We start from the raw sequence: 13,325 nt of genomic DNA, 5'->3' as shown, positions 1-13,325 counted from the left end.
CCCCTCACTGGCCACGGCGACCTGACCCTTTTCTCCCTTTTGTGGCTGAATGGATCGAACAAACGTGTAAGACGCGCGCGAAAAGTGACTCCCAATACACACAGCCCTACCGCAACGCGCGTCTTCGAGGCTCTGGACGTCGATCGATCGGCGAGACCGCCGCCGTCGCCGGCCGACCGTATCGCTGTTATCAGCGAGCGGCTCGTCCTCGGCCCACCGTCCTCATTTTCGGCCCTCCCGGATGCGTGGCGCGCGATCTCGCGCCTCCGCTGATATCTTACACGCTGACGCGTGCGTGAACGCACGCTGGGAAAATGGAGGACGGGCGGCCCAGAATCAAGATGGTATCATGTAATTCGAGCAGCTCGTGGAACGCGAAATAGAAATAAGGACGAAATAATCGGAATAATGATAATTCGTTTCGCGGCAGCAAATTCGTGATGAAAGGAGAGAGGAAAGACGAAAGAGATCCAACGGTCTCTGAATTCTATTATAGGGTTTCGTTATGTAGAAATCGAAGTCGACCGCGATTTCGGCCGAGCGTGCACCCTGCGGACGGTTAAAAACGCCGCGCGAAGAGGGATAGGAAGACCGTGCGTGTGTGGCGTTGTATCTCGCCAGGCCTTGACACATTTCGTTCGGTGGCGCCAAATTGGTCGCCGCTCGGGCGAGCTTCGAACGATAGGAAGAGGAACGCGGAGGAGGTAGAGGAGGCACGCAGGGCCGGAAGAGGGGAGCAGTGGGAGGGAGGGGGGGGAGACAAAGGGACGGGCGAGTAGGAAGGATAAGAGACCGCGGCGCGATAAGAGCGAGCGGGAGAGGCAATAATGTCGAGGATTGGTGCGAAGGAGAGGGGCCGAGGACTGAAATGGAGAGTGATAGAGGAGGACGCGGGGCGGGGCGGTGGAAAATCAATGTCAAGCAGCGTGCGTTGCAACCCGAAATCAAGGGGGAGCCCAGGCCTCCCCCGCTGTTCCTATCCCGGCTTGGCACTCCACGGTCGATTCTGCAAGGGATGGCGGTGTACGGCGTGCACCCCTCTCCCTTTTTTAACCCCTCCGAGACCGGAGTTGAACCATAACCCGCACAACGGTCCACTTCCCGCGCCTCTCGGAATCGCAATGTCCTTATGAGCTGCATACGATGTGTACTATCGCTCATATATCGGTATCGGCAGCGACTTCTCCGGAATTCTAAATAGAATAGAGATCCTATCTTCCATGCGTGAGTGACAAACCCGAGTGACTAACTCTCCGCCGCGATAGTATATGTAAACAGGCGCATGACTGACCTTGCAACAATGCTGTCTCTATTAATGTTGCTTAAAGTGAAAGTACGTTCCGATAGAAAGGCGACCGTCACTCTCTCCCTCTCTCTCTCTCTCTCTTCTGGAGTTCGTTAAAGCGTCTCGGCGCGGAGCACCGCTTTCCGTTTTCGAAATATCGCGATGTCGAGAGAGCGACGCTGTTGGGACAGGGAGTGACGAAGGTCTTCCTGACCTCCTCAGGGCCGCGGAGAGAGAATTGGCTTGTTGAAATTCTGGAATACTTTGGCCATCGAGTCAGCAAAGCGATTCGGCCTGCTCGTAAATAGTCAAGAATAGGAAGGATTTCGAGGAAAGGCCTCCATTATGCATCTTAGCTTATTATGTATATGGTTGCAGATATATAAAGAATAAAAAACAGCAAAAAGGGTTGTTTTTATGATTGAAGAGCAACCCGAATAGCAAGAGGGTTGAAAATTAAGAATAGAAGAATAAGCTGCAAAGAAATCATTTATATTTTTGTATTCATTGTGCCCCGTATTTTAAGAATAACACACTCATCTCTTTTCAGGAAATTCGGCTGACCGCAAAAATCCGTTTCTACTGCCGTGTAGAGGAATTTGGGGACTGCAATCTTCTCGGAATCCGCCGAATGGAATGATCAAGGTAAGAAATGCAAAATTCTGTTATTGCAAGTATAATTAATTTTTGAAATGAAAAAATCTACTTTCTTTCGCAATCGACTTCTTCGAAGGACGACTTTTAATACGGCAAGCAATTGCCAAATGTATTATAAATATTATTGTGCCGCAATAGCGAAGTATTACTGGCGTCGTGTAACTATTATCTCGACGCAACATTCGCGCGATTTATGTCTCCGAAGATTACGTTCGCCCACGTTCCACGACGACTCGTCACTTCCTCGACGCGCGGGCGTTCGTTCTGAAAAAGCTGCGTGTCCCCGAGCGTCTGCGAGTCCGCGATGAAAATAGTGTAGACATAATTTTCCAGCTGCGACATACGATTATACGATTCGCGCGCGCGAGAACGCCAGGTTGCGGCGTCACGCTCCTTCGCGCGGTTTATATTCGCTCGCACACAGCATCGGAGCTTATGCGTCCGAAGCACGCGAGATCTACGAAGTTTGGCGGCACGTGTACTAACACACCTACGGGGGCGTCGTTGCACACACGCAGCCTCTTGCACGCACGCATTCGTTATTGATTTGTACGCGCCGCGAGCGTGTAGGCCCGGCGCGAGAGCCGCGCGTCGCCCTACGACACGTTGCAAAAAATGCGAAGACCTTCTAAAATTTCTCATAACGATACCGAAGGACGTTTTCAGCATTATGCGTGAATAACAAATTTATTTTTATATCTCCCTCCTTGTTGATAAAAGGGGAATTTCATTAAGAAAAGAATAGTAAAAGTGCGAATTTTAACGCGAATAACAGAATCTATTTTTTTTTAAATTCGCTACAATCTCTCGTTGCGTAATAAGCAAAAAAATAATTGGCGATTATTTAAATTGCACGCAATCGGTGGCATCAATATTATTCGTATAACATATGTGGACGGTATATCTGATAATATTATTACTACATGGCGCGATTTGAATTGCAATTAATGATAGGCATAATGAGTCATTCATCGTGTACGGAATAATTTTGGCATAAACAATTTTGGCGAAAAGGCCACGTGTGACGGATTCGCCGGGCGAATTCACAAGACCTGATGGTGGTACTGCAGTAAATTTACACCCACGCCCGGCCGCCCAATTTGGCGATCCACCCCCACCTTCTTGCCACGAAAATATACGCGCCTGGGCGTCGAGCAGCTGGCGCTATCCCGCGTACGCGTCGCAAATCTCACGCAATGACGCAGCGCACGCGGTGCGCCGTATACACGCACGGAGCGCGTGAGCGTGCGTTACGCGAGCCTAATTCCCATGCCTGTGCATCGAGACAGAACCATTAACGCGTCGAGCGGCGTACGAATTTCACCCAGCTTTGCGAAACCCCGAAATTGCGAATTCATTTTTACCTGAGAAATTGTGAATTCATTTTTACAGCAAGTATATGCAATTTTTGGTAAACATCCTGTTTCGCTCGAGATAATCTTATAGATTTGATCTAGATCAAATAACAATTGTGAAAAAAAATATTATCAAGACACACGGATCAAGCGATTCGCTCATTTCGAGGAACATCACACGCCGGTCGTGCGTACGCATACGCGTGAGACCTGACCCACTCCACCGGTCTCTCGTTGTAGAGCAGCCGCGGTTCCCTCTTCTCACGCACGATGCAGCAACGATAAGAGAGAGAGGAGGCACGACCGAGCCAGCATTTGTCCTTTGTGTGTAGGAAAACCTGAGCCGGGGAGGGCGCGGCGAGGAACGGAGGATATCCAACGAAGATAGGGTTACGCATATTGTGCGTGGGCGGAGGGTAACGCCGGTTCGCAGCGCCCGTTGTTTTATTCGAACCTCGCCGCCGGTGCGAGGAGTATGGTAATAAAGCTTGCGGAAGAGGGGGTTCGCACACAAGGGGGGGGGGGGGAGACCACAGTTCGGCTATTTTGTCCTTGCGCGCGGAGGAAGCGTCGAAAAAATGCGTCGCTCGCGACGACAAAAAATTCGGCCCTCGAAGGGGGCTGCTGGCGATTAATGAAAATGAATGAAAAATTTATGGCCGCGAATATCGACGAGGCTTTGTCTGGGCTTCCGCGAACACGCGGGTTCGTACAATGCAATTTATAAATAAAAAAGAGAAAAGTGAAACGAAGTAATTAGAATGATAAAACATTAAAGGCTGGACGATCAAAAGTAATAGAACAAAATTTTTTAATCGGAAATCATAAAAGGAAAAATAGTGGATGCGAGTCGATGTGTTTTATAACTGTTAATTCTTGGCATGAATAGCTGGATATTTTTATAAGACAGTTATAGGTCATTGCTCGATAAATAATCGAATAACCACTACTTCCGTGAAAATGATGCTTCTCGATTCCGTTAATAACACGCGTGGCAATTACCGTCATTAAACGATACGGATATGTGCGAACAAATTACGAGCGCAACATTATGCAAATTACAGCCTTTGCCGTACCGCATGTTTAATGCCACGAATTGGAGTGCGATTAAATTTTGCGATTTAATTGGGTACATCCTCCGATGCAAAGTGCGTTTTTCTCACGGCCTTTATGAAGCTTTCGGGCTCGGTGTCTTAAAACTTTGCCAATTATTAAGCAGCGTGGAATTGTATTTTAATTTGCCGACGATTTATTTCTCGCGAAAAAAATTCTCTTCCAGAAATTTATATCGCCAGTTCCGATTATTTGTCGAATGCGATTTAACTTTAGCGAGTCGAGTAACGCAACTACATATATCGATCCGATTCCATCGCGTACATAAATAATCGTCGCCCGTAGCACGTCGTTTATCAACAATTCCACATCTATCGTATGCCGATAATGGCCATTATTCTGCTTAATAATGCATATCCATATGTTCGTGGGCACACATTTGCGTTACACCGGGTGTATGCTATCATCAATTCACGAAAAACTAGACCTTCAGCGAAAGGAACGAGCGCATTTCGTTGTCTCTTTTTTTGTTTTTTTCGGCTGCGTTCCTTCATTTATCAGTTTGCTCGTACGAGCGGGTGCTCCAATGGCCTTATCATGAATTATTTCGTGACCCGAATTCAGTGTTGTATATGCCGCGGATACTCTGCCTCTCTCATTCTCTCTGTCTCTCTCTCCCTCTTTTTCTTCCATCGTCGGTGGTCTAACGGTTAATAGCGAGAGCTATACATGTCACAGTTCGTGTGCGTGCGCGCGTGACAAAACAATACGTGCAGCCGAGGAGTTTTCGTGCTTGGCCCCACGAGGAAAAAAAAAAAACGCGAGGCACTACGCCATGCGTGTGTGGGCGACATCAAGATTGGGCGTTATCACAGGCCAACCAGATGATCGTATCTCGCTCGTCCCCCCTTGCCCTTCTCCTCCTACATTTCTGCGCCTCGACCTACTGAGAACACGTACGTGCAATCGTTGCAATCGTTACGACACCGATGATAAGCCCGTTTTCGCGTGGCATAACCAGTTTCGATTTCCTGATAGCTGTAATGCGCGTTTAGATATCGCTATATATAAGTATACGCGTTGTATTTTTTTAACGACGAAAAAACTAATATTTTGCCAATATCGAAAGATAATATTTTTTAAATTGTAGTCAACATTGGCTTTTCGCTACACCAACCAAATCAATAGGAAACACATTCGGTACGTGCGCAGTTAGAAAAACACGCTATGGAACGATATATATTTGTACGTACGTATGTAAACGTACGAACTTTCATACGAAGGAACTTTATTACGTCGTGAATTCCGCGAATTTGGACATTCTTCAATTGTAATCGATCTCTCAGATCTGAGCGAGGATTAATGTTCGATACATGGAAGTCGCTTTGTCCTCGATAGCCGCGCGATAGTGCGACATTATTGTCGCGGTGAGTGAGATATGGCTTATTTGTCGAATAAGCGACCGTAACTCCGAAGGGCAGATAATAATTTCGTGCAATCTACGAAGTAATCGAACAATTTTCGGCCGCGGTCGGACGGGCGGCCTCTAATTCGGGTTACTGCGATTCTACCGCATACTACCGCCCCCGCTCGATCAATACGAACCGTTGGGGATGTCTATCATACCATATTCTGGCCGCACTCCTGTCAAATGCTACGTTGGATACTTGGTGAATATCGATCATGAGTTTACGCGCATAAATATTTCTGTGTTTACACACTTATACGTTTCTTCGCGCGTGTTAAATATAAAATTCGTCTTGTTTTATTCATGATGCCTCGGCCGAGGCACCGTAGACGATTTCAGGAAGTTCGACGGGCACGCGTGAACGTTTTCTTCTCCGAACATAATTTGCAGCGAAGAGAACGGCCGGCTCGTGCTCTTCTAACTCTCTTTCTAAAACACCGCACGCCTGGCCATGACACACATAGCAGCCAGTCTTTCGCATCCTCTCTCGAGAACGTCCAAACAGTCTAAACTCATAACTCACGAGGGATCTGCTGCCTTGTCTTAGGAGGGAACCCGCTATTTTCTCACGTCTCGAAAATAGCTACTTTTATTGGCAACGTCATGTACAAAGGGCCGGTTGATCGATTTGATTTTAGTTTACATCGTAAATAAAAAATGGAATGAATAAAAAATTACATCAAATAAAATTATCCCGTATTTTATTAATGCATGCGAAATCGTTTATCGATATCGAACCGACAAATTGAACCGACTTCGATTTACATAGCAATGAAAAAAAAAGACGATTAAAGAAATGAAAAAGTAGATCGAATATAATTATTTCGTGTTTCGCTAATGACGTAACGTGTATGGAATAATTCGTTTATCGGTACGAATTGAACAATCCGTTGCGAGGCGGGCACGAAAATAGGACATGCATTTCATTATACATTGTTTCAAAGTCTTGATGTAACGGAATCAGCGTTTAAATAGCTGTGTGTAGGAAGGAAAGCTAGCGCGGTTGCATGATTTTCGACGCATTGCCGCAACGTAACGGGCGAAAGCTTCGTATTCTTCTTGTGCAACAATTTTCGGCGATGGAAGGTCTCGTGACGACGACAGCAGAATGCCGTGGCGAGGCTGAATTGCGTCTAATCGCTTCTAAGAAGCAGCTAGCCCGAATGAGCGGCCTTCTTTTTAAATAGCATGTAATGCTCGCGTGCATATACACATGAAACTCGGGGAGAACGAAAAATTATATAATGCAATCACCGAACAATCAAATTTAGATATGAAAATTTATATAAATTTGTTCAAGAATATTAAATAGAAATTTTTAATTATATTTATCAAGAATTTTGAAAAAAAATAATATTAAAAAAATATTTATATGTTACTTTGCATCATACGAGATAGAGAAATGTATATATATATATAAGAATATCTAATGACACGTTTTTAGAGTTAACAACGCACAACTTCTCCCAACGCGCGCGCGCGGAAAGGTGCCGACAAGAATATACGTAAAAATATACCTTTCCTTTATATCGGCGATAGCGATTCTTATAATCTTGCGTCCCTCCGCCGCTATCGTTGACAATATTTACCTCAAGCAACCCTTCGTGTCTTCCTCGGCGACACGAAACCGTATAGTCGAATGTCGTCGCCGCGACGGCGCATGTAGAATTAATACTCGGAAATGACGGATTAATGTTTAAACGAGTCACCGCTCGTGCTGCACGAGTGCTCACTCTCTCTTTCTGTCTCCCTCTCTTTTTCTATCTCTCGCGTCGAAGTTCGTCGCTTTCGTTGTCGTACGTTCGGTTGAATATCGTTGAAATTATCCGAGGTACGAAATGGCAGAAGGGTTGCGAAAGTTTACGAAGAAAATTTTAAAAAGAGAGAAAGAGAGAGAGAGAGAGAGAGAGAGAGAAAGGAAGCAAGAGAAGAAATAATCGGCTGAGGAAAGCCGGCTGGCGAAGAGTGCACCTGTGTGTGAATCCACACGTGTCCAATGCAACTGCACCGTCCCTTTCCTCCCTTCCTCCTTCGCACGGAACTTCATTCATAATTCAAGCGTGAGTACGAGCGAGGGACGCGGCGAGTGCTCCGCAGCTCTCGCGTGTCGTCGTCTCCAACGGTGCACGCATGGCGCAGTTAGCGAGAAAAAGATTAAGCAATATGAAACATTCTTCGAAAGAACGGACCAACCGAGACACGTTAGCTCTCTTTCCACGCGAGCGCTTTCACTTTCCACATGTCATTCCACATATATCGCCCTACACTACGCCTCCGCATTTTCTATTGTGCGTACAAAGTGCTATTGTCGGACCGCCGCGAATGGCCGACGGGCTCTCGCTGTAATTGAACTGCGTGATAACTGCATTAATAACGAACGCGATGCGAGCGTTGCAGGATGATTGAGGGTCGGAAAATAAAATGGTAATGAACTCGGTTCCGACGGCGGGGTAAACATTTTATGGTGCGTTTGTACCACGGCGATAAATTGAAAAACTTTTTCCGCGTATGAAAATGCAAACAGTGCGAAGTGTAATTTTTTTTCGCATTAAACCCGACTGCGGAATGACTGTGCGACAGCGATATTAATCGATTGTTCTACAAACGCACGAGATGTTATTTGCAGTAGAAAGTCAAGGAATTTTGAAATTTTGTAGAAACTAGGATGTTAAAGAAAAAAGAAACAAAAGTGAAATAAAATATAAATAACTGTGAGATACTTTCGAAGTAAGATACTTTTCTTGCGGTTAATTTCAAACTTTATAGCTTTCATCTACCTATACGACCGTTCTTTAATACTTCTACGAATGCAATCAGCGGTGAGATCAAACGCCACGACTTACAAAAGTACACGAATTATTTTCTTTCGGTACTTATTTTTTAAATAATAAAGTTTGAAAAGTAATTTTCTTCGAAGTTTTTATTCTCAGTTTAAACGCTTCTTATGTCGAGCCGTTAATTTATTACGTTTGATTATTTACTGTCTAATACGAATAGCCAATTATAGAAAATATAAGAAGCCTGAGAGTATTACGCCATTGGAAGCGTAATAAAAAGCGATTCTAATTTGAAGCCGGTGCGCGAAGAACCTTCTATAAAATTCAAATCTATGGAAACACGAGGTATCGCTCCGGCGTGTGTTCTTTTCGCACCAAACAACTTGCGCAACACGTCGCGTAAATTCCACACCGTGAGTATGATCGGGACGGGCGAGGCGCAGTTTCTAACACAACTCGCGCGTAGGATCTAACAAAAAGTAACACCTAACGACGACCGGTGTTCCGTGAGCATAACTGTACTCCGATAGAATAAACTCGACACACTGTAGCGGTCACGATTTTTCTCACCGCGCGATTCTCCGTCGCATTTCTCCTCGACGAGCTGAAAGAGCTCTGGCAATACTCGCCACGGTCACACCTACATTAGCGCAATAGTGCCGAGACTGCCTTGTGTGATCCTACGTTTTTTTTTTTTATAATGTGCCTCTTTTCAGAGATATTCACTTCTTCGCCTCTGCGTCTTTGTCCGCGCGGCTTTTGAATAATTGAAGAGCGGTAAAACAAAATTTCTCGTCCCGATGTCGTCGATCTCGCTTCTCGCACTCGGGGCTTCTCCGCGATGATAATCTTTTTTTTTTTTTTTCTAATACGCAACGCTGGAGAATCTTTGAGGATCGCGGAGTAATGTAGCTGAAAGTGCAAAGGAAGTCTTTCGAGCGGATCGCACGGATGCTCCTCCGTCTATCGGCGACTTCTTTCACTCTTCCCTGAGCACGTTTAACGTGCACAGACCCCCTTCGGCCACCCCCTCCCGCCCTTCCCGTTTCTTTGCCCTTTCTCCTCTGCGGGCCTAATGTCAATAACCGTTGCATTAGTTGCCGCTTCGTTACTTTCTTTGCGGCGGGCGAGCGAGCGGACGATTAAAAATGGTCGGAGCATCATCCGCGACGGCCGTGTGGCCACCGCGACGCCGACGCCGGCCAGCCCTGGGGTTCGTCGGTGTTGGTACGCCGGTGTCCGTTTCACGTGGCACGTCGTCGTAGCATCACGCTCGGTGATTTGCTCGCCGAAGCAAAAGATGTTCCCAATGGCTGCACCGTCGCCTGCATCCTCTTTGTACACTTTGTTCACACCGTGAAGGCAAGTCGTAAGGCACCACGGCGCCGGGGGCTTGGACGGGGAGACCCTGTAAATCCAACGTCCGTCCACGGCGTCGTCGCTCTCTCTTTCTGCGCGTTAGAGCGTCGCCGAAGCGGAGACTGACGTACACGTGGACGACGAAAAAAGATCCACACGAAACCGTTGCGAAAACCGGCCGTGTTATCTTCCGCCTGTGAATTCTTCGATCAAATCCCAAATCGATTTTTCCCTTTCCCGCGTTGAAAATTAAGAAATTGAACGGCGAAAGGAAAATTACGAGCTGCGAGTTCGTTGAAAGATTTCACAGCTGAAAGAACATGGGATGCTTTTTCAAAAGCTCCAGACGGTTCGTTGCTTTTTACGATGCACCGTTTTATCGCGCCGCGAGATGACTCAGAAGAACGTAGAAGAAGAAGAATGATAGAAGGATGAGGAATGCGGCAGTTGCAACATCCGCAGTTAGGCTCCACGTGCAACCGATGATGCAACGTCCATGCATTTGGTAACTTCGTGGCCAGAAGGCCCCTCTTACCCGGCGCATCAGACCAGATAAAGTCTATCGGATCAAGACTGCCTACGGGTTTCGACAGAGAGAAAGAGAGAAAACGAAAGAGAGAAAGAGAGAGATCGTTAAGCAATCTCCGAATTATGTCGCCGGTGCCGCGAGTCGTGTCTCGATGTTATAAAACATAATTATTCAAAACGACAGTATAAAGGAATTAATCATTTATGTACACGCTGTATATTTTGGCGATGGATCAAAACACACGTGGTGCGAGGCGCGCGTGCGTGCAAGGTTCAACAAACCTCGCAAACTCCGCCCGTTCACTCACTACATCAACCTTGATTTCATGTGTTAATAGCTACATCGTTATCTCTCGCGCACGAATGTTTGCGATCTAATATTATTCGTTGACGTAAATATGCGACCCGTATTTCGCGAGTGAGCGTGGATTTGCCGCGAGTCGACAGAAATAATTTCCAGCAAATCCAATCTTTCCGTGTGTTTCCTTTCTTTCTTTCCTTCTTTTTTAATATACGAGCGACGGAGCTGCGAACTCACCATTTGGATTATGTTAAATTAAATTCGCAGTCGCGCCGCTTTGCATATGCATGGCAACACATGTGTGGAGGAACACACATTGTCGAATCTCGCGCGATGCAAAAACAATGAATGGCACTCACCGCCCATAGTGGAGACAGTGCTGGCCTTGTTGATCTTCGCATTCCACATAGCGGGCGTGGTGGGCGCGGGACTTTGATCGGGAGTCGGCGGATGAGCTGGCGGCATCGACACCATCACCGGACCCAGCTGCGCTCCGTGCGGCAGATGGTCCGAATTCGGGCCGTACGCGCTCGCGTCAAACCCCCGTCCGGGATAAGACTCGCCGGACAACCTCTCCGCCAACTTTTCTGCCCTTTCCCGATCGGTCAATCCGACCGGTGCCACTGGCTCCTGTTTTATTCGAAGATCTGCGACACGATGGAAAATTTCAGTCTTTCGTGGAATCCGCTCGATCACCGGTTCTACGTCGATCTCGGAGGGTGCGAAATGTTAATGTCTTACCTTCGGCAACGCTCTCCTTGAGCTCAGAGAGACAGTTGTTGCGCTCCTCGGATCGCGCTCGCTCCAGCTGTTCCAGTTCCGTGGGCGTGTGCGGTGCGGTGTGGGGAAGCGAAGGAGTTTCGGAGGAATGGATGAACGATTGAGTGTATAAGTGGTTCTCCGGAACGGACCTCGGCCGCAGGGTAGCGCCGTCGCACAACACGCTCGCTCTTCCCAGCGAATCGACGTCGCTCGGCGATCTAAAAATACACAACTCGCAGAATTCCACGCGTGTAATCCGTAAGCGCGTCATGCGGCGCGAATATTTGGTAAACACACGTAACACGAGGCGGAAGCCGGTGAAACCGGAAAAACGAATGAAAGAAGTACGAAGGAGAAATTCTTTACGGCGAAAATCGCTGAATCACACAATTGCGCGACATTAAAAATTTGAAATAAAATAAAATTTTCCGACGAATTAAAGCCGGAAATCGTAAAAAGCCATTTCGTCGAAGGGACAATTTTAAGACATCGCGCGTTATTTATCACTCCACCGTCCGCGGATTGTCACGTCATCGCCATTAGAACGTAAAGAAGGTCGCATTTCCCATAAAACTCTTTACGCGGTGAAATATCCTTACCTCATCAGCCTCTTCGACGGACTGTCGTAGTAATGAGAAGCGTACATGGGGGGCACGGGATACGCCGGGACGGGCGACGGTGTTTGGGTCCTCTTCATAGTATTCCTCACCATGGTGGCCTCGCCCGCCTCGCTCATATCATTCACGTCGCCGACGCCGCCGCCCCCATTGCCGCCGATTCTACCAGCACCGACAGCACCATCGCTACCGTTTCCGACACTACCCCGAACGCTATCACCACCGCCGCCACTGCCACCCCCGCCTCCGCCATTGCCTTCGTCCGTGGAGAAGGTATTGTTGCTCTCGGCGACGAGCCTCTGCGCCACAGCCAGCTTTTCATGCTCGAACGTTAGACCTTTAACCTACATTGAAAAGGAAAATGATATGCGTCACTCATGAATATCAAATATAAAAATCATCAAGATAAAAATAAATCAAAGAAGTTACAGAAATATTATTTTTTTTAATGTTCCTTACTAGGAATATCATCAATTATTTTAATAAGTATTCTGTATAGCTGATATTAATAGCATTTTTTTATATTTTAGTAAAAAACTGCAAAGCCGAGTCTTTGCGGTAAATATTTGAAAATATCGAATAAAAACACGCAATTCGTACAAGAGCGACAACGCGTTTTCCTTCGAGACAAATGATCCCTAACTATTCATCACAGTTTTCATGACAGGCTTGATACATTTTAAAAATAGATAATGTCGCACGTGTACAATTATTCGAGGAACATTATTTAAGGCCATTATTTACGGAAAAAGGCAGGCACGTACTTGTAGGCATTCAGCTGCCTTGAGAAAGGAGCTGAGGGATTCCTGGGAAACGTGTACCTCTCCACGGTACATGAATTCGAGGAGGGACGCCATATTGTGGGCACTCGTCCCGTCGAGAATAACGATCAGTCCCGCGGGAGAAGGCGGCATTCCTTCGAATAGCTCCTGAAAGTGCTTGCTGCATGCTGCGAGAATTAACCTGTGTGCTTTGAATGTAACTCCTGAAACACAAATAAATAGGAACTTGTAGGTGATTACGAAGGGATCATTATCGTTCCCACTAAAGAAAAGTAATGAGTGAATTATAAATATTAATACTAATTTACCAAGTTGAATAAAATTAGAAGCAAACAGCAGTATTAATTCGAACACCGTGAGCATTACTGTAAATTTAATTCG

The 13,325-nt window shown here is 46.5% G+C and overlaps 1 protein-coding gene and 1 long non-coding RNA gene across 8 annotated transcripts in view; one reads left to right on the top strand and one right to left on the bottom strand.

The window, feature by feature from the left end:
• LOC105669996 (uncharacterized) overlaps positions 1-1,931 on the top strand; it is a 100,949-nt gene extending 99,018 nt beyond the window's left edge. For both annotated transcript variants that reach the window (XR_001100352.2, XR_010891222.1), the window contains exon 8: positions 1,836-1,931. This is a non-coding gene — a long non-coding RNA (uncharacterized lncRNA). The remainder of the gene's footprint in view (positions 1-1,835) is intronic.
• Positions 1-13,325, bottom strand: part of chinmo (Chronologically inappropriate morphogenesis) — a 52,852-nt gene that overhangs the window by 12,488 nt on the left and 27,039 nt on the right. For all 6 annotated transcript variants that reach the window (XM_012363234.2, XM_012363233.2, XM_067359147.1 and 3 more), the window contains 4 exons: positions 12,927-13,147; positions 12,145-12,506; positions 11,525-11,763; positions 11,143-11,430 (listed from right to left, as the gene is read on the bottom strand). In XM_012363234.2, coding sequence (XP_012218657.1) covers positions 11,143-11,430; positions 11,525-11,763; positions 12,145-12,506; positions 12,927-13,147 — 1,110 coding nt within the window. The remainder of the gene's footprint in view (positions 1-11,142; positions 11,431-11,524; positions 11,764-12,144; positions 12,507-12,926; positions 13,148-13,325) is intronic.

The sequence above is a fragment of the Linepithema humile genome, chromosome 7 (assembly GCF_040581485.1).
Source record: "Linepithema humile isolate Giens D197 chromosome 7, Lhum_UNIL_v1.0, whole genome shotgun sequence".
Classification (NCBI taxonomy): Eukaryota; Metazoa; Arthropoda; class Insecta; order Hymenoptera; family Formicidae; genus Linepithema; species Linepithema humile.
The sequence above is the reverse complement of the archived record's forward strand: the minus strand, read 5'-3'. Positions and strand labels throughout refer to the sequence as shown.